General features: G+C 51.1%; 6 protein-coding genes across 6 annotated transcripts; 2 read left to right on the forward strand and 4 right to left on the reverse strand.

The window, feature by feature from the left end:
- Window positions 1-943: 943 nt before the first annotated feature.
- On the reverse strand, window positions 944-3,111 carry PG998_008699 (lactose permease; the record flags this gene model as incomplete). The annotated part of the gene is made up of 8 exons (XM_066875515.1): window positions 944-1,057; window positions 1,136-1,382; window positions 1,454-1,704; window positions 1,786-1,913; window positions 1,970-2,062; window positions 2,131-2,589; window positions 2,692-2,971; window positions 3,055-3,111. 8 exons carry the CDS (start codon window positions 3,109-3,111, stop codon window positions 944-946), a joined length of 1,629 nt encoding a protein of 542 aa, XP_066731460.1.
- A 3,833-nt stretch (window positions 3,112-6,944) lies between these two features.
- On the forward strand, window positions 6,945-7,538 carry PG998_008700 (chloramphenicol resistance protein; the record flags this gene model as incomplete). The annotated part of the gene is made up of 1 exon (XM_066875516.1): window positions 6,945-7,538. One exon carries the CDS (start codon window positions 6,945-6,947, stop codon window positions 7,536-7,538), a length of 594 nt encoding a protein of 197 aa, XP_066731461.1.
- Window positions 7,539-8,552: 1,014 nt separating this feature from the next.
- On the reverse strand, window positions 8,553-9,834 carry PG998_008701 (uncharacterized protein; the record flags this gene model as incomplete). The annotated part of the gene is made up of 6 exons (XM_066875517.1): window positions 8,553-8,634; window positions 8,694-8,750; window positions 8,806-8,932; window positions 8,980-9,550; window positions 9,612-9,727; window positions 9,795-9,834. 6 exons carry the CDS (start codon window positions 9,832-9,834, stop codon window positions 8,553-8,555), a joined length of 993 nt encoding a protein of 330 aa, XP_066731462.1.
- Window positions 9,835-10,960: 1,126 nt separating this feature from the next.
- PG998_008702 (uncharacterized protein) lies at window positions 10,961-14,042 on the reverse strand (the record flags this gene model as incomplete). Its single annotated transcript, XM_066875518.1, has 6 exons — window positions 13,885-14,042; window positions 13,618-13,829; window positions 13,254-13,538; window positions 12,636-12,878; window positions 12,084-12,593; window positions 10,961-11,883 (listed from the first exon to the last, which is right to left on the reverse strand). Exons 5-6 carry the CDS (start codon window positions 12,391-12,393, stop codon window positions 10,961-10,963), a joined length of 1,233 nt encoding a protein of 410 aa, XP_066731463.1. The 5' UTR covers window positions 12,394-12,593; window positions 12,636-12,878; window positions 13,254-13,538; window positions 13,618-13,829; window positions 13,885-14,042.
- Window positions 14,043-14,986: 944 nt separating this feature from the next.
- PG998_008703 (uncharacterized protein) lies at window positions 14,987-15,301 on the forward strand (the record flags this gene model as incomplete). The annotated part of the gene is made up of 2 exons (XM_066875519.1): window positions 14,987-15,180; window positions 15,235-15,301. The coding sequence occupies 2 exons, from the start codon at window positions 14,987-14,989 to the stop codon at window positions 15,299-15,301; spliced, it is 261 nt and encodes an 86-aa protein (XP_066731464.1).
- A 208-nt stretch (window positions 15,302-15,509) lies between these two features.
- On the reverse strand, window positions 15,510-17,888 carry PG998_008704 (uncharacterized protein; the record flags this gene model as incomplete). The annotated part of the gene is made up of 1 exon (XM_066875520.1): window positions 15,510-17,888. One exon carries the CDS (start codon window positions 17,886-17,888, stop codon window positions 15,510-15,512), a length of 2,379 nt encoding a protein of 792 aa, XP_066731465.1.
- Window positions 17,889-17,909: the final 21 nt, after the last annotated feature.

Raw genomic sequence — 17,909 nt, forward strand, 5'->3', positions numbered from 1 at the left:
AGGACCCGCAATCGTGGCTGGTTTGCGGGACTTGATTAACTTCCCCGCACCGGCGTCTTTCACGTTGATAACGAGACCGATGGGACGGTCCTGATCTCGGTTATCGGTGCTAATTATGTTTCTTTTGCTCTGGTTTGGGTGTGATTTCTTAGTGCTTGTTCAGCAGCCAGCGTAGCATTTCTCCAAACATGCCAAACCTCCACGGGGACGTGGTGGGGAACGTTTGTCGTTCACTTGAGCCACACTACCTTCTACTAAGCAACAGGGCATTTCTCGGCAGTTGTTATACTCCCGATTTGGGACAACCATTCATCCCCAATCTCGACCTTCTCCCAGGAGAAACGTTGGAGGTTGTAGACTCGGTCGGATTCGATGATGTACACTTACACTCCAGCCCTGCTATTCTTTTCCTGAGGGGGATTCTGAATACCTGGGTAGGCATCCTGGACACTAGCTAGTCTCAGCGAGGATACTGAGGCATCGGTTTGTATAATAATATTATAATATGGAGCAAAACAGCAACTGTAGCCCTAGGGGTTGCATTCCCCAGGTTGCAAGTGACCCTTATGCAGCTTACGACCGTTGACCTGCCCAGGAAAGGTGCTACTCCGGTAAGTTGTAAGGTAGGGTAGCATCCGGCATTTACGATCTGCACAGGCCGTAAGACGGGCATTTCTTGTGCAAGTGCGTAGAGCTTATTTTATCTTTTGTTTTCTAGAACTTTTCAAAGAATCGCTATCAAATCCAGTTTAATTACAAAGAGATATCCCCAAGAGATAGGTGTGTGATGTGTAGATAGGCGCATTATGGGTAGCGGCTGTTGGTCCTTATATCGGACAAAAAAGGGGGGGCTTTGGCTGATAGCCGTGCGATGATCAGACACTTTTACCAATTTCAGTATCCACCACTCAACTCCACGCATGTTAGAATGATTGTCGCCAACCTAGACATCATGTATATCAACAACGTTGCCGGTCTCGGTAACTGCAACGTGCTTCTTCTGAATGGAGGCTTTGACGGGGTTCTTGGCGGCGAAGATCTCATCAAGCTCCTCAAGCTGCAACACCAAAGCATGCATCAGCAAATATGACCAGAGAGAAAAAGGGGCTGGGATTTATTTTAAAAGGTGACTTACCGTGCGATTCTTGGTCTCTGGGATAAACCACCAGATAATGAAGGCTTGGACAGCATCCTGGACCGTAAAGATGATGTAGGTCTTCCATGTGATGTTCTGCAAAGCCACAGGCCAGGCAAACTGGTTGAGCAGTCCACCGACGTTGACGGCCAGGGAGGAGAAGGCCATGCCCTTGGCACGCATCTCGAAGGAGAGCACCTCGACTGGGAACAGAGCCTGGAGAGGGGTGATGCCGACGGAGTAGATACTATGAAGCGGTATTCTGTCAGCTACAGTTCTTGCAACGAAGGGGGATGGAACATCTTCCGGAAGACTCACCTGCCGAAGATGAAGATCATGGCGATGGCTGCCTTGCTCGCACCAGGGTTTGTGCCCATCGAGTCTGCGCTGCCGCCACCCGCCTCGAACTCGGCTGAGGCAATCGTCATGCCAAGCCACACAACGGTGCAGCCGATAAACGAGAACAAGAACAGAGGACGACGACCAACGCGGTCCACCAAACAGGCACCGACAATGGCAAACAGGAACTGCTGACAGGAGTTGATCAAGGTAATGTTCGCCTTCTCAATCTGCAATTTTATGTCACTTATGTCAGCAATGCAGAAGTGACCGGGGGGTTAGACTGTTTTTCAAGCCGGAAGACAATTTACAGGGTGGTGGTAGCCGGCTCCATCAAGCACGGCGCCGAGGAAGTACGAAAGAACGGCATTTCCAGCCCATTGACCGAAGATGGAGATGACGACATTGCAACCGAGACGGTAAGCAGAAGCTCGGTTTCCTAAAGCAGAGTTAGTGGCTGAAGTACTACTATAAAACTTACAGAGATATACTTACGGAAGAGGGCTCTGTAGTCCCACCAGCGCTTGTCGGCACCGTCCATGTTAAGAAGCTCCTCGTACTCGGACATCTGCAGTTTGACCCAGGGGCCTAGTCGGAACACATTAGTCACCATAATAAGTAGTCATGATATGACATGTGGTATGAGGGTAACACACTATTTGGGTTCCCATTGCCGTGGTACTTCGTGAGCATGTTCAACGCCTGCTCCTTCTTATTGTTGACGTAGAGCCAGCGGGGCGACTCGGGCAGGAAGAGGGCGAACAGGACGATGAGCCCGGAGAAGAGGCACTGGAGCCAGGTGATGAGGCGCCACGAGTAGTCGCCGCCGGTGTTGAGGGCGCCGCGGGCCGCGCCCGACGCGATGATGGAGCCGCTGAACCAGAGGGTGTTGTACATGGCGCCCACGACTCCGCGGAAGGCCGGGTGGTTGATCTCGACGACGTACATGGGGCCTGCGGCCGCCGCGATCGAGACGCCGAAGCCGAGCAGGAAGCGGCCGCCCATGAAGGTGTCGGCGTTGGTGGACACGCCCTGGATGATGGTACCGATGATGATGAGGCTAGCGCCGATCACCATGCCGATGCGGCGGCCGAATGTGTCGATGGCGGGACCGACTGTCACCAAATCTTGTTAGTCACGATATCCGTAAAGGTAGAGTGCCAACCCGAGCCGCCCGATGTGACAATGTCATGCAGCTCGCCCAACAGAGTGCTTACCAAATGGCAGAGCAACGACACCACCGATCTGGTACATGGAAGAGATGATGCCAGCCCAGATACCGGCATTCTCGGCGTGGTAGTACTCCAGAAAGGCCGGGTTGATCAGCAAGTTGTTGATAAGTGACCCGTCGTAGCCGTTCATAGTACTGCAGAAGAAGCCGACGACGGAAAAGACGTAGAGCATGATCTGCGTCCGGGCCCAGGGGCTCGGCGGGTCTGCCACCAACGCAGCTGCGAAGGCTTCATTGCCCTTGATGACGGTGTGCTGGATATTCTCCTGGTTGAGAGTCAGCATCGGTCGTTTCGGGACGGCGGTAGCCACGGCAAAGGCCTCTTCCATCTCCAGGTAGGGGTACCAACCTTCTCCGGGTAGTGCTCGTGCATCTCGTGCACGTCGATGTCGTCGTGCTTCTCCATCTTGGTGACCGTGTTGCAATTGCAGTCTTCTCCACTAGCTTTGCTTTTTTTTCCTGTGGTTCGACGGGAGGCGCAACCTTCCAGGCTCAAAGTATGGATCAGGGACCTATTTCAATCAACAGTTCTTGTCCGCTAAAGGATGATCAACGGGGAAGGCGAAGGGTGGGACTCGGGAGTGGCCATGGTTTTATGTCCAGGGATTGACCAAAATAATGCCTGTTGCATGCAGGCGAAGGTACACTTCGATCGCCAGCTCGTCCAGGCCACTCGTGGCCATTTGAGGCACGACTTTCCCAGAGGGTGTGCAGCCCGCTGTCCATCCCAGTCGGGACGATAATCGCGTGGTCGCATCCTTGTGCTAATCCCAGTCGATATAGGTGGCAGGGGTGTGTGGTCTAGGGCGCCGGCTAGAACTGCTGGCTCTCGTTCGCCATGTTTGTCTGCTTGCTTTTTCCTGAAATCTATCGGACACGAAGACGTGCCTGCCATGAAGAAAAGGGGATTTCTTTTCGCGTGCGTGCGCCACCGGCTCTAATAATAACAATGGCAATTATCCCGTGCATCGTGGCCCGAAACGTTGACAGCAAACTCTGGGAGAATCCAAAAGTCAATGCGGCTGCTGTCGTTGACGCAACTTCATTTCCTGGTCAAGGTGAGATTTAGACGAGACGTACCGAACGAGCGACCGACGTGCAGGGCGGCCTAACCTCCTCCGCAACTCGAGTCTCTCTTTCCCTCCTTCCCTCCTTCCTCCATATCGGTTGCAGTGTCCTTTCGCCGTTCAATCCGCCATCAAATAATACCCCGCCATAACGTCCATGCGGGTCTTGGGGAAGGACCCAAGAAGGGTATTGTCCCCGGATTCAGCGCACGATGGACGCCGATCTTGGCATCAGGCACAACCCCATCTCTTGTCATGCTTGGGGTCTTGCTAGGCGATGGAATCCTTCGTTTCGTCCGTCGCTTCTATCGTGGGATGTGGCGTGTCGCAAAACACCCAGACCCCAGCCTGCAAACAGTTGTGGCACCGCCCTCGTAAGATTGGGCTGGAAACCCGGGCCATCTTTCCACGCCCGCACGCCGGACGCCTCTTCTCGCCTATGGCTGCCTCAGGCCACCGGGAAGCAAGACCATGGAATTCGGGTCGCATAACAACCTCATCATTGGCCCGTCTCACCTGAGACTTCTCTTATATGAAAGCTGCTAATTGCTCTGTAAACTTCAGACCTAGAGACGACCTCTACTACGTGTAAATGGCGAGCCGAAGACACGGCAAGTGCACTCAATCGCATTGGCTCCCGAGGTTTGAATTGCAACCCTATCCCAAGAAAGGTGGGAGGAAGTCCTGGCCCCCAATTGGCCACAACAGGAGTGATCTTGTCCCCAACTGATAGGCGGCCCGCGTCCCTCCGCACTCCAGCACCGTCCGCGGGGAGCCCAGCCCCAACTTGACACCTACACCCACTCACCACTTCACTGGTGGACAATCGTGTCGCATTGAGAACTACGATATCTACGGTCTAGCGTAGATCATGACACTTGACACTTGTTTGTTTCCAGTATAGGTTGGAACATTTGAAATATCTCTTGTCCCCTTTGTGGAGACTGCTGACCCTCCCCCGCTGTCTGGCCCCCTGCTCACCCCGCGAATTTTCGAGTTTACCAGAACCATCGCGTATTGGTACGTTAGTCCGTACGAAGAAGAGAGCGACCGCGTCCAGAAGCGATAGGAATCATGTTCCGAAGCCTGCAAGCCACAATTTCGCGACTCCGTGGCAAAACGTATATGCACCGGCCCGTCGTTGCCTGCTGCTGCTGTTGGTGATGACAGCAGAGCAGCACACGTTAGCCAATCGCATCTCTTGACGAGTCCCAGGAGAACTGAGCTGCTGGGCCAGAAGCGAAGGGTGTGCCGTGTCATTCTCGAGAAAACCCACAGACAGAAATGACTGTGTGTCGTTACGAAGCCACGCAGATAGAAAACCCCAAGGGATGTAAGTGGTGGCGTGATAAAGATAGTTCGTGTTGGTTGGCCCTGCTGTTCTATTCGCCTGATTCGGTAGTGTTTTGCAGGACAAAGTCGCACCCATATAGCCATGGATGAATGTCCCTCTCAGCTGTTTGGCTCTATCTGCCCTGAGCCTGACATGTCGAGGAAAGGGGGAAGGGAAGCACTGCATTGATCAACCCCATGTCCAAACTGCGTGAACGCGCCCCTGATTGGATGCGTCGTCCCGCCCCCGGTTCACTCAGGTTAATGAATGCCGCATATTACCTGCCAGCCTTCGCGACGGTCGATTGGACCCAGACTTGCGGGTTGCGCACGCATGCTGACATATCCAAGGCTATAAGACAGGGTTCACATACGCACGTTCATTTAGGTCGGTGCGGCTTGGATATGCAGTTGATCAAGTTAATATCCACGCAGGGGGGATCGAGTGGTCTCTCTCCTCGATTGCATCGGTCCTATTTTGACACATCAGGCTGCAGCATGGTCCGTCTTACGTCCTCACATCGGTTATTCCTCCAATAGTGACCAACAGTGAGGAACTCACTTTTGCGGTGGCGTCATGACGTCGACACAGCTATTCACAAAACAATACAGGCGTAGGCGTTGACGCGGCCCTTCGTAGAGGTCAAGCGGATTGGAGCCCCAATGGTGCGCATATCAAAATCTGAATTGCTCCTACTCAGCAGATGATCTTTCGTAGTCCGGTAATGTAGTTTCACGATGAAATGTAGGTCAACAGGGCACCTGAATTGCTTAACCATAAAGGCATGTAGATTATGAAGACAGAACGGGCTTCACTGCTTAAGTCTTAGCACCAGAACACTAGTACACTAATTCTCTTATCTGCCAGATGTGAACCAACACGCCAGGTTGGAATCCGGTGCCCCGGGCCGTATCTTAAGGTCCGTTTTGATCACAGTGTAGCTGACCCATGGAGAGTGGCTGCCCCAATGTGGAGCTTATTAGCAAAGCTAGCTATGCGTACAGGGCTGTCTTTATCAAGCAAAAGTAACAGCGAGTGTATGTCAACATCTTCCCAGCTGCTGACAGCTTGAAATCGAACCGAAGAGTAAGATCAAAATCGTTGCTCCGTCTGCGGATGAAAGCCCACGTCCGGCAAGTTCGCATTAGGTCCACAGATCCTTCCTTATCCCATCAAGGAGCCTTCCACAGAGACATAGGGTCTGGACATTAGCGATGTCGACTTTGACAAACTCCAAAGTTCCGAACATGAGTCCACAGTTGAAAAATGGGGAGTGTCGGCTGGGGATCTAAGCCTGAGCAGCAACAACTTCACTCACGTCACTTGACACCTGTCGCACGAGGACCACTACGTGTTTGATATCAAGTCTCAAGATGACGACAACAGCGTCGGCCGCAGCGACAGTATAATGTATCTGCAGAATCGAAGAGATGCCAGATGGAGAAGGCAAAAACTAAACAGCCAACACTATTCCACGCACCTTCGCCGAGGAGCGTCACATCACCCGACATAATTGCACACAGGCAAATAGCAACTCGTGAGAAAAGGATATCGAGGGGCCATTTGAGTCTGCAATGGATACCGGATATGCGATTTATTCACGATCAATAACACGGGTGGATAGTGTCATCTCTTTGCAAACCTATCAATCAATGCCTTTTTACTCCGAATCCGGCCCTATCATTGATGGCAAACAGCGTAGGTGATTATGCAGCATCCCTACCTCCTCGTCAACATATGTGGGGCAGAAGCGTTGGCTACCATACTGCCGGGCCATCTTCATGACTGAACATCCCCTCCTCTGGGAGTTCATATGTATTCGACAAGCAATCCTCTGTCATGGGACCCAAAGCGCCGATCAACGAGAACGGTTCCATTCCAGATGGGCCTGATGATGGAGGTATCATTGTCGAGCCAAAAGATGCCGAGGCAGCAGTTTCACCAACCAGTTATTCGCTTCTGAGCCGGGCCCAGATACGATGGATCGCCCTTCTCGTCGGCATCGCCGCCATGTTCTCCCCACTGACCGCGAACATATATCTTCCCTGTGTGCCGCTGCTCCAGCAGGACTACCAGACCACGCTGCAGCTCATCAACACGACCATCACGGCGTACGTCCTGGTGCAGAGCATAGCGCCCGCCTTCTTCTCGCAGCTAGCCGAGACCCTTGGCCGCCGGCCGGTCTACCTTGTCACATTCACCATCTTCGTGGGTGCCAGCGTGGGTCTGGCCCTGCAGACCGACTACGTCTCTTTACTGGTCTTGCGCATGTTGCAGAGTGCTGGGTCCTCCGTCAGCACGTCCATTGGGTATGCGGTGATTGCCGACATGGCTGCACCGTCGGAAAGGGGGAGGTTGTTGGGGTCTGTGATGATCACCGTCAACCTCGGACCAGTGATTGCACCGGTCATCGGGGGGCCCCATGTGCAATAACCTGGGCTGGCGGTGGATCTTTTGGTTCCTCACAATCACGGGCTCTTTCTTCTTGGCTGCTATGGCCCTGTTCTTGCCTGAGACGGGACGCAAAATTGTGCGCAACGGTAGCGTTGAAGCTCGCGCAGTTAACCGTCCTCTATTACCTTTCCTTATACCGAAGGCAAGCAAATACGCCAAACCGAATGTAGCCGATTACGCTAGCACGTGGAAGCGAATCAACGACTATATCCCAAACCCGTTCATGTGCGTTCGACTGGTGTTTCAGAGGGATAGCGCTTGCGTGCTCCTAGTTTCTGGTTTGTTCTACAGCTCTTACTATATTATGCAGGCCTCGCTACCGCCACTGTTCCAGGAGGCATATGGGTATAACGAGACAAAGACAGGGCTGTGCTACCTTGCTCTGAGCATCGGGGTCATCTTTGGGAGTCAGATCCAGGCGAAGCTTATGGATTGGAACTACAGAAAGACCGCAAAACAAACCGGGTGGGAGATTGACAGACAGGGCGGAGACGATCTGTCTCAGTTTCCCATCGAGCGTGCCAGGGCCCGGCTTGCATGGTTGTTCATGACGCTGCAGTGTGCCTGCATAGTTGGCTACGGGTGGAGCGTGCATTTCCGAGTTCACCCATTCGTGCCTCTCATCTTCATGTTCCTAGAGGGGTGTTGCGGGTGGATACAAACTTGGAACACGCTGATGGTCGAGATACACCGAGACTCTCCAAGCACGGCGTCCGCCGCCGGTAGCTTGGTGCGGGGACTTTTTGCTGCTGGTGGCGTAGCCATAATGGCGCCTCTTTATGATGTTCTTGGTATCGGTCCGTTCTTCTCTATCCTGGTAGGGGTTGTGTGGTGCATCGGGCAGACCATGATTTGGGTAATTAGGCATAAGTGCATGGATTGGAGGCTTGAGCGAGAGGGAAATAAGCGATCTTGAAGCTGAGCTATTCTAGTACAATACTGCTACGTAGAACATGATCTTTCAGGGGCAAGAGAAATTCAAAGTACAGCCTTCTATCTGAACTTGATAATTGGTTCTGCTCCAGCAAGTCCTTGCGGATACTTAGCGACCAAGCTGCGCATGGTCTTCTTGACTCTGTCGCATATTCCACGGTCAGAAAATTTCGGAGATGATGTTGTCTGAACAAGACTCACTCTTCTCTCAAATGTGCCCAGTTGGCCCAAAGTCCCGGGACCACTAACTCGTTGCGCCTGCCGGTCGCTGTTAGCTTGCCGTAATGGATATCGATAGGAGTTTAAGGCGCACAAGTTGTACAACATGAGGCGATCATCAAAGTCTTCGAGCGGCTCGGAAATTCCCATTTCCTTGATATACGCGGCCACATGACGAGCACCCAGAAGGTACCGAGGCACTACCATGAGCGAGAGATCGACTATAGTAATTAGATCTGGTTCATTGGAAGGGAGCACATGTACTCACATTCATTGTGTCCGTAGACGCAACATGAGTCGAACATAATGGGATCTTGCGTTGCCACGTCAAACTCAATATTGCCGTGCCAAAGGTCGCCATGGCACAGCACCGGCTTGATACTACGTCCCTCGGTTTGGAGAGGGCGGAGGAGCCGGGGAATCACTTTCGCGAAGAACTCGTCCGCGATCTGCTCCATGTCGGCATCCGCGCCGCGGACGGATTGCTCCCAGGCTATCTCCCTCTTGAACTGCCGGGCGAAGAACTCTTCCCAGGTGTTGGTCCACTCGTTGTTGACTGGGACGTAGCCTTTGAAGGTCGTTACGGGGAACCCGAACTTGCCTGTAGGGGAGCTCGACGTGGTATGGAGCTTGGTCATTATGGGAGCGAGACGGACAGGGTCGATTACTCGGGGCTCCAAGTCATGGAACTTGGTCAAGAAGAAGGCCGCGTTGGGCTTGGACTCCAGGGTCCCGTGAGCTAGGGCTGGCGATATGTTGTCTGGCAAGTACTGATAAAGGGCCTTCTGGCTCTCGTATTCGCCAACGGCCATCTCTCTAGCATCTTCGCAGTCGATTATCTTATGGAAAGTCAAAGTCAAGAACAGCGTATATGTTTCCCATACGGTTATTCGTCCTTACCTTCAAGACAAATTCCTTTCTCTCGTCGCCTACTTCCACGGCAACACGGAAGCCGTCAGACCAGTTCGTGTCTCCGCGAGGCACAATGGAGACGATTTCGCCGCCAACCGGAAGTGCTGTACAAGATCAGTAACTTCCGCATCTACGGACGTGTCTATAAATGTATCACTTGGTTGTTGTTACCTGTAACGATGGCTGGGTCAAGTTCAAAGTCGGAATCCATTTTTCAAATGAAGAATTGTTGCAATCAACCGACTGTAGCTGGCGAAGTTCAACTTGAAATGAGCTGCTCTTCTTTGCCTCGAAGTTCGGTTGACCAACCATGGCTCTTACCGAAAACAAGGGTTTGGATCCCTTGTAAGCCGACGTTCCATTGCCATGCACTTGCCATCACACATCATGGGTGTCAAGTTTGCTTCACGGCCAATACAACAGCAATATAGCAGAAAGTATAACCGCATATGAGTTTCTACTACGTCAATGAGCGCTTAAAGAGTTAGGTTACTGGGCGCTACCACGTATATTTCATCCCTGTTTCTAGGAACAACTGGAAAGTCATTCGATGGAGTAGAAGTGTGAACCCTTGGGGGCTCATTGGGACCCCGCTTTCCAGGGCTGTGGTCAAGCAAGAATGATTTAAGAATGATTTAACCTGCCCTTGCAGTCTTCCTCGTGACTTCCACGAGCTATTGCACTTCTGCCTGTCCGACCCAACAGAACGCGTAGTTCTTCTTGCCAGCTAGTGGCTTTCCAGCCTTCTGTATCTTCTGGGTTCAGATATGGCAAATCAGCATGGGATACTACCACAGAACTAATATGAATGAGTGTAAGTATCGACGGCGTCAAAGTGGCTGACGAAAGTTTAACTATGCAATCCACTAATCTGCGATATGTCCAATTCCTTCAAGAGATCATACGAACAAGCCATTGATCATCCCAAAAGTCCTATCTGCGAGAATTCAAATAAGGGAGTATCCGCATCCACAGATATTCCTTGCCATGGCCCAGAGACCAGTACCGTATTGTCCGCCCATAAGTAACGACCCATTCCTATACTATTAAATCACGCCAGTGATTTGATCTTACTCTCGATCAACATCACTATACCCCAATGTCGTTATCTCCTAGCTGCCTCCAACGCTCCATCAAATCCAGTGAGACCAGGGACTGAGCTCCGTCCACCATGGTCGAGCAACAGTTTGACCATATCAAGCCTGCCCCAATGTGATGCCATATCAAGGGGGTACATAAAGACTGTTCCGGGTTATTAGTAAAGTATTTTAAGTACCACGTTGACCGGGAAATGTCATTGACACCTGCGCCGTTCTCCATGAGGAGAATAGCTACGCTCAGGCTCCCCGCACCCGCCGCAGATTGCAGTGCTCCTGGGGAGGTCGCGTTACACTGGTGTCGCGCTCGAGAAGATACCGGATGAACCACAGGGGACAGTCACGTTGGGCGGTCGCTATTGATAAAGCAGAGCTCCCCTCGATACGAATACCCTGTTCAATAAGGTTGCGGGCCCAGGTGTATGCCCCTGCGCCAATCAGGCCTTCCAAGACTGAAATGTGTTCTTCTTCATGTAGCTGTGCAAAGGCGATTCCATGTTCCCATAGATAACTTGTGACTTGATCCGGTGCGCTAGAAATCAATAATTTCGACAGAAGTTCGAACCGCTGTTTCGCCTGTGCGTGATCTGTTGGTAACGGAAGTATCACTCCACGACTCATTTCATACTCGAATAGATCGGATATCCGGTCGCCATGACCATAACATACCAGGTGCATCGACATTTCGAGGAGTCTTGGCCAGACTGGGTCAGTTTTGATGTCCGTCAAATGCTCGAGTAACATTTTGACAATCTCAACCTGATACCAGCTTTCATAAAACAGAGCAGCATGTAGGATTGACATGCCGTCCACCTTGCAAGGTTTCGAGTGTACCGGGATGCCCTCGTCTAGCATGTATTGAACGGTACCCATGCTGCAGCCTTTCCGCACGGCGGCTTGCATCAAATCCATCCCACTAGACGTCATCTTGGCATCTAATTCCATTGGACGCACGATGCCTTCGAGAATCTCAATGTCAGCCTTTTGGTAATCCCGCCATTCTTGGCTGTTTTTCCGCCATAGTGACAATTGCTCCGCCTTGTCAAAATAATACTCGTCCCAAGTCACCCCGAGTTCCTGTAAGATTCCAATGATAACGCCGTCGGGCTCACATTTTGGCTGCTCCCACTCGACATTCTGATGCCAAATTCGTTCGCCGAAGTCTAATAGACCAAGTGCTTTTAACATTGTTTTGGATCCATATTGTTGTATGTCAAGGCCGACTTGCAAGAGTAGGTCGACAATAGATCTCGTGTCAACTTGTTGCCCCAATATATCATTTTCCCTGCCCCCGTGGATGGTGGCATCCAGGATTTCCTGTCGATTGAAACACACACCTTTTTCGGCAAGCAGTATTATCAACTCCGCATTTCTCCCGCGAACTGCCCGAAAGAGGGAAGCCACTCGGAAGGGCCTGCGGCGTTCCAACCGTCAGCCAGATTTGGCCACTCTCGAGACGTCAAAAGGTTCACTTCAGGGTCAACGCCGTACTCTAGCAAGACGCGGATCGTGCCCATGAGACTCTGTGCGCTGGCTTCCGATAATGCAACTTGAAGAATTTCTTGTCTCGCATTGCATGCTGGCAATGGTTTGTCATTCAGGTATTCATCCAAAGACTTCAGGCCCTGATTGGCAGCGCCGCAGATCCCGGATACAGTAACACAAACTCTCATACGTTCGCTCAAGTCTCTGTAGAGATCCAAAGCTTGGTCTTGACGACGACACCAGAGCCAGTCTGTAATAAGGTCCGGTACATTTGGAGCATACCAATGCAATTGGCAATCTATGCCACAGTCAATGGCAGCCCCATCTTCGAGCAAAATATTGATACACTCGTGGTGGCTACTCAAATTCCCGCGAATGGTATCGTTGTCTGAGAAATGGATTGTGTTCAAGTGACAAGGTATTGGCGCACCTTGATCAATCAATCCTTTCGTTGATTTTGTATCGCCTTGTCGAATCGACTCATCCAACGCCCACGTCTTTGTTTCCAGCAAAAACGTCGCCCAGAAGTGGTTGGTCACGATTGGGCTTCCGGCCTTGCAAATTCGGTTCCATATGCGTCTGGAATTTGCCCCGTCAAGTCGCAGCCTCCGTAGAATATGACAAAAGTCTTGGATATAATACTGGAAGAGCTTGCCGCCAATGAGTGAGAGTCCTATCTCTAGCAGAGTTTCGGCCAACCCTTTGCCCCAGAATTTGAGACACTCTATCAGACAACCCCAAATCTCGATGACAGTTGATGTCATATGGGAAAAGAAAGTTCGAAGTAATTGTATATCAGCGATTTTGCAGAACTATCCCAGGAAGGAATTTCTGTCATCCCAAAACAACATGTGGTTCGAAAGCGAATAGCTGGCGTGCAAGAGTACACCAACGGAACTATTCAGTCCAAAAACAGTGGGAGACCCTGTCATTTGGTGTAGATCTGACAACGATCGCATCAGTTTCATATCAATTTCTTGGCCATGGGAAATGACTAACTCGATACTGTTAGTTGTCTACAAGCAACTCAAGGGTCGGATCTACTTACACATTTCAACCAGTTGGTTGGCAAACTCATTGAAGGGCAAACTTCTCCTCGATTCAATGAAACGTCCTTTGAACAATTGGTCTATGTCCTCTAGGTCCAACGACGGTGGGATGACCTGGGAGAAGCTTGGTGAGGGTCCTCCAAGGGCTGTTGTAATCAATTGTGTGCTGAGGGCCATATATTCAACCGTAGTCATGGTCATGGCCATAACATGGCTATCCGATGGTTCGGGACTCGTGGCAGCCTCTGGTGAGGTTGGCGGCGGAGTATGGATAGTGATACTGGCTGGTAAGGGGGAGTAGCAGCTAGCGATGAGTCAGCGACACATGACCTGACATCCTTAGGATCACCGAGGAAACCGTACTTACCACCAACGGGGACATTGGCGGTTCAGACCCGGGACGATATCGATTCACTTCTTTGTCGATCTTCTTGCTGTCTAACCGGTCACCAAGAAACGTGACTTCGCTTGCCTTGCCTCTTCGCTTCTCAAGATGCGTGCCGATTGCCTCCCAATCGGAACCTTTGAGGTTCTTGCGAAACCCAAGATGGTCTCGCAGGGTGGTCTCGTAGGTGCTGACACTAGTAAGGTAAGCATCTGCTTTCTCTATTGTCATCAGGATTGCCTTACGTGAAGTCTTTGGGGAATCCGTGCTCAGACTCCATCACTCTCTTGACTTCCTTCAGGGGCCTCTTCTGTGTCAGATAGAGCTCCTTGAGGACTTCTGTGTGGTTATCCCAGAGTGAGAAGTCCTTAGGCCTGTTGGCGTAAATAACTGTTGGAGGCATCGTGACGCGGCTTGAGGTTCTTATACTCGAAGATGTTCGATGGTTTTGGGGAAACTTGAACGTGAAGGTTCGGCGGGAAAGCAAGTGTTGGAGGTTGTGAGATAGAATTGAGAGAAAAATTGCTCCTGCTGCAGGCTGGGGGCAAAGGCACTTTACCTGGCACACATTACATGGCGATTAGGCTCCGACCGGCTCCTCAAAATAGGACTTTACGCAACCTGGTTGGAGTAGTTGCAGCCCATCGTTCCTTTCTACCACAATCTAGCCAATGAGTTGAAGAGTTACTGGGAGTGGTGGGGGCCAGAGACGCGAGTTGTGAAGGCACGGCAGTTACGCCTGACAATGTGCAGATTGCCTTACTTGCCGCGTGAAATTGGCCGCGAGGGCTGACTTTGGTTCGCATCAGACAATGGGGGCTATCTCGCCTGCAGCTGTAAGCAGTTGTGCTCATACTCAAGTCCATAATCGAGCCAATCGAATAGCTATACCAAAGTCTAACCAATCGGAGATTTCACTATGCAGCTCGCCCCATATTTCAATGAACCAGCGCCTAGGGGAATCATGCATCTCGTCCGACTAGTGACACGACCAGGCATAGCATCTGTAATTCTGCAAACAAAATGGCCAGGTTGGCGACTTCTCCAGAATCGAACCAATCAGATTGCCTGTACCAATTTTTGTTATCGCCTCCGAGGGCCGTCCAGGGAATCAAGTGATGAGTTTAGTCGACAAAGACTCACCGAAATATAGGAAATAATTATTACTGCGCTGTCAATGTCCCAAGGGCATTGTCCATTGGTATAAGTATGGCCTGCTTTTCTCCCTCTTGCATTTGTCCAGAACAGCTCAGAGCAGTCCAAACTCACCTTCAATATCCTCTACACCCTCTATTACCATCGTGCTTCAAGATACTGAGCAAAATGTATGGTTGATTGCCCCTCGACATGCATACGAGTACACTGACAGTATCCAGGTCTTCAACTCGAGCCCAACACGGAAGTGTCAGCTATGAGCACTCGACACCCTTGCCTTCGTCCAATAAGAAGAAATCGGAGAAAAAGGGACGCAAGCATAGCAAGACTGGCAAGCAGAAGAAACAGAACGAGGCCCTGTTGGGTGCGGGTTCCCAGTTTGATGAGTAAGTCTTGTATCAATTCTCAGCACTCTCAGGCTTGGCACTAACAGACGTCAGTGGGAACTACCAGGGTGACGTGACTGGCGCCGACGGATACTACCCTCAGGACCTTGCCATAGACTAAATAACCGACCCATGGATGGATATCCTGGGGCCATGAACAGCCTGGTTGAGAGGATGATTAGGATAAGGGTCACAAGGTTGTTCCCGATAGATGATGTGCTGACACTCCTCTACTTCGATTGCAAGGGGGCGTAGTTGTTCTTATGGGTATCTATTACTATCCACAGTAGAGCGGCGTTTAATGGTATACGGATTCCCACACCTTCAATCTAGCCCAGTGTCACTTCCACCTCATCCAACTCTGCAAGTTCCTCCCACTTGTCTGCTATGACAAACCCAGATCCTCTCCGGTAAGCCACACCATGCTCCCAATCGATCCAGAGCACGTAATAGCAGTCTTGTTTCATGCTCTTTTCGCGCTCCCATTGCTCTTTCCACGGAAACTTTCGAGAATTTTCGCGTTTCATCGCCTCGGAAAAATGTTCAGCGTATTCTTCTTCTTCCTCCTGAGACGGCTCGCGAATGTCCGCTTTCGGAGCCAGCTCGCGCTGCTCAAGTTCCTCGCACCGTTCTAGCTCGGTTGTCCAACCTTTCGCTACAGCTATCAGTTCGATCATAGGTCCATTCGCCAGAAAGTTTCGGTCGTCCTCATGGTGAACCCGCAGACCACCGACTCGGTTTCCATTCTTGTCCTGGATAAAGGTATTAGAACCCAGCCGAAAGTAGTTGGCTTTTTCTGGGCTGCCATGTAGATATGCTCGGGTGGTCAGACATTGAAGAAATTGGAATTCGCGGTGTGAATCCAACTCTTCGTCCTCACTAGCCAAGTTTAAGTCTCCGAAAGGGACAGGGTACCATTGGAAATAATAAGGCCCCTCTTCTTTGGACTCGTGGATAAACGCATGAGTCGGTAGTTCTTTGGGCATACACATTGGATTAAACCGGGTATCAGAAAGAAAGGGGTCGGGGGCCCACTCCAATGGTGGTTTAAACTCTTCACGTAGCAACCCCGCTGGTAATACTGCATGGGGCATCCCTTTTCTGTATTGATGCCACATGGACTCGATGGGATGTTTCGTAGTAGAATCAGGCGAAGGAAGGGCATGCCAATTTGTAACAGCCTGAGTAAAGCCTTGACCAAATGCAACGGGAAATGAGCCGAATTCTTGGTCTTGCCGGAAATAGATTTCGCCCTGCCAACCCATCCAGGACCAGCTAGGAAGCCGATCACGAACCGGATCTCCGTTGTATACCTCAGAAACCTTCCTTCTACGCAGATTTTCGCCCGCGTCCCAGCAGAGTGAAATCTCGAAGAAGAGCTCTGGGTGACCCATCACCAGGCCCGAGGGGAAGATCCGGTTCATATACATATGCAGGCCAGAGAAGGCATTGAAAACATCCTCATCGAAGCCCAAAGTTCTCCGGTTGACGAAATGGACGATGTGATCGAGGCCGAAGAGACTTGGAGTCCACTTATGTAGCCTTCCACAAACGGAAGTGCCATATCCTTGTTCAGCTTCTAAACTGTCCGCTTCTGAGTGGTAAGGTTGGTGCTCATACCAGTTAGCACAGTTACACTGCCATCCAACCACCCCTCTCTTGAAAACCAGACGTCTCTTTGCAAAGACTTTCTCTTGGAAAGTCCACATTCGTTGCTCGTAGTCGAACATGCTCGGGGCTCGGTATTTGTATTCAGGTTCCATCATGATCACAGTTTCGCCCCCGGCCAGAGGTACGACAAGCTGCTCGATAAACCTCGGCGCCGAGACTCCTCGGAGGCCCCGAAGACCGTATTCGGCGTCCTGGCCATCTTGAGCTATTATGGTCAGAGTCGAGGTGGCATAGATACGATGCATGTTTCGCAATTGATGAGAAAGACTGGCTTCGTCATCCTGGACAACGCACAGGCTATCGACCCATAGCCAGGCTAATCTCAAGGCTTTGGTAAGCTGGATAGCGTTGTGTATCGTTTGCGGAATTTGGGTAGAAATGGAGCCATACAGCAGCGACCCAGCCACTCGCACTTGATCCATATTGGCACGAGTGGTTCGGAAATGTGTGGTGCGTCCCCATGTGTAGGAGAGAGTGACAAAACGAGGAGCCTCCTTCGGGCAGGCGACAACACAGCCTCGGTTAACATCGATTAACCATTGCGGGTAGAAAGGCCTGATTCCTTGAATGGGGGATCTGTCGCATTGTGCACCGTGCTCTTGGAAACATCGGGAAACCCAGTCTTTTATGAGGCTGAAGTCTATCCATTCCTTGTCCAGAATCCGGGCTGTCCCCTTGTGGTTTGGAACGTCAGGCCGAAGCACTAATTCGAAAGGCGAAGTGTTGGCCTCTGTGCATACACCGTCATCACCAAGAAAAGATACACATAAGCGAACGTTTCTCCGTTCGGTCGGTTTGTACAGGTGAAGTACTCGGCGTTCGTAATGAGGAACTTTATCATCTGTGTATTTAACGTGTCGTATCCAGTTTGTGTGCCCGCATTCGTGTGCGAGGATTTCATGTACCTTGCCAAGTACAGCCACGCTCTCCTCGGAGAAGGGAGTGTTCAAAACTTGAACAATCTTGGAGCACACATGGCAGCCTAGAGGAGGTGGTGCAAGGTTTTCCGCAGTAATCGATTGATTTGTTTCGCTCATATTGATTCCAGTTGGTAGACA

The sequence above is a fragment of the Apiospora kogelbergensis genome, assembly GCF_038363985.1.
Source record: "Apiospora kogelbergensis strain CBS 113332 chromosome Unknown utg000005l_segment0_segment0, whole genome shotgun sequence".
NCBI lineage: Eukaryota > Fungi > Ascomycota > Sordariomycetes > Amphisphaeriales > Apiosporaceae > Apiospora > Apiospora kogelbergensis.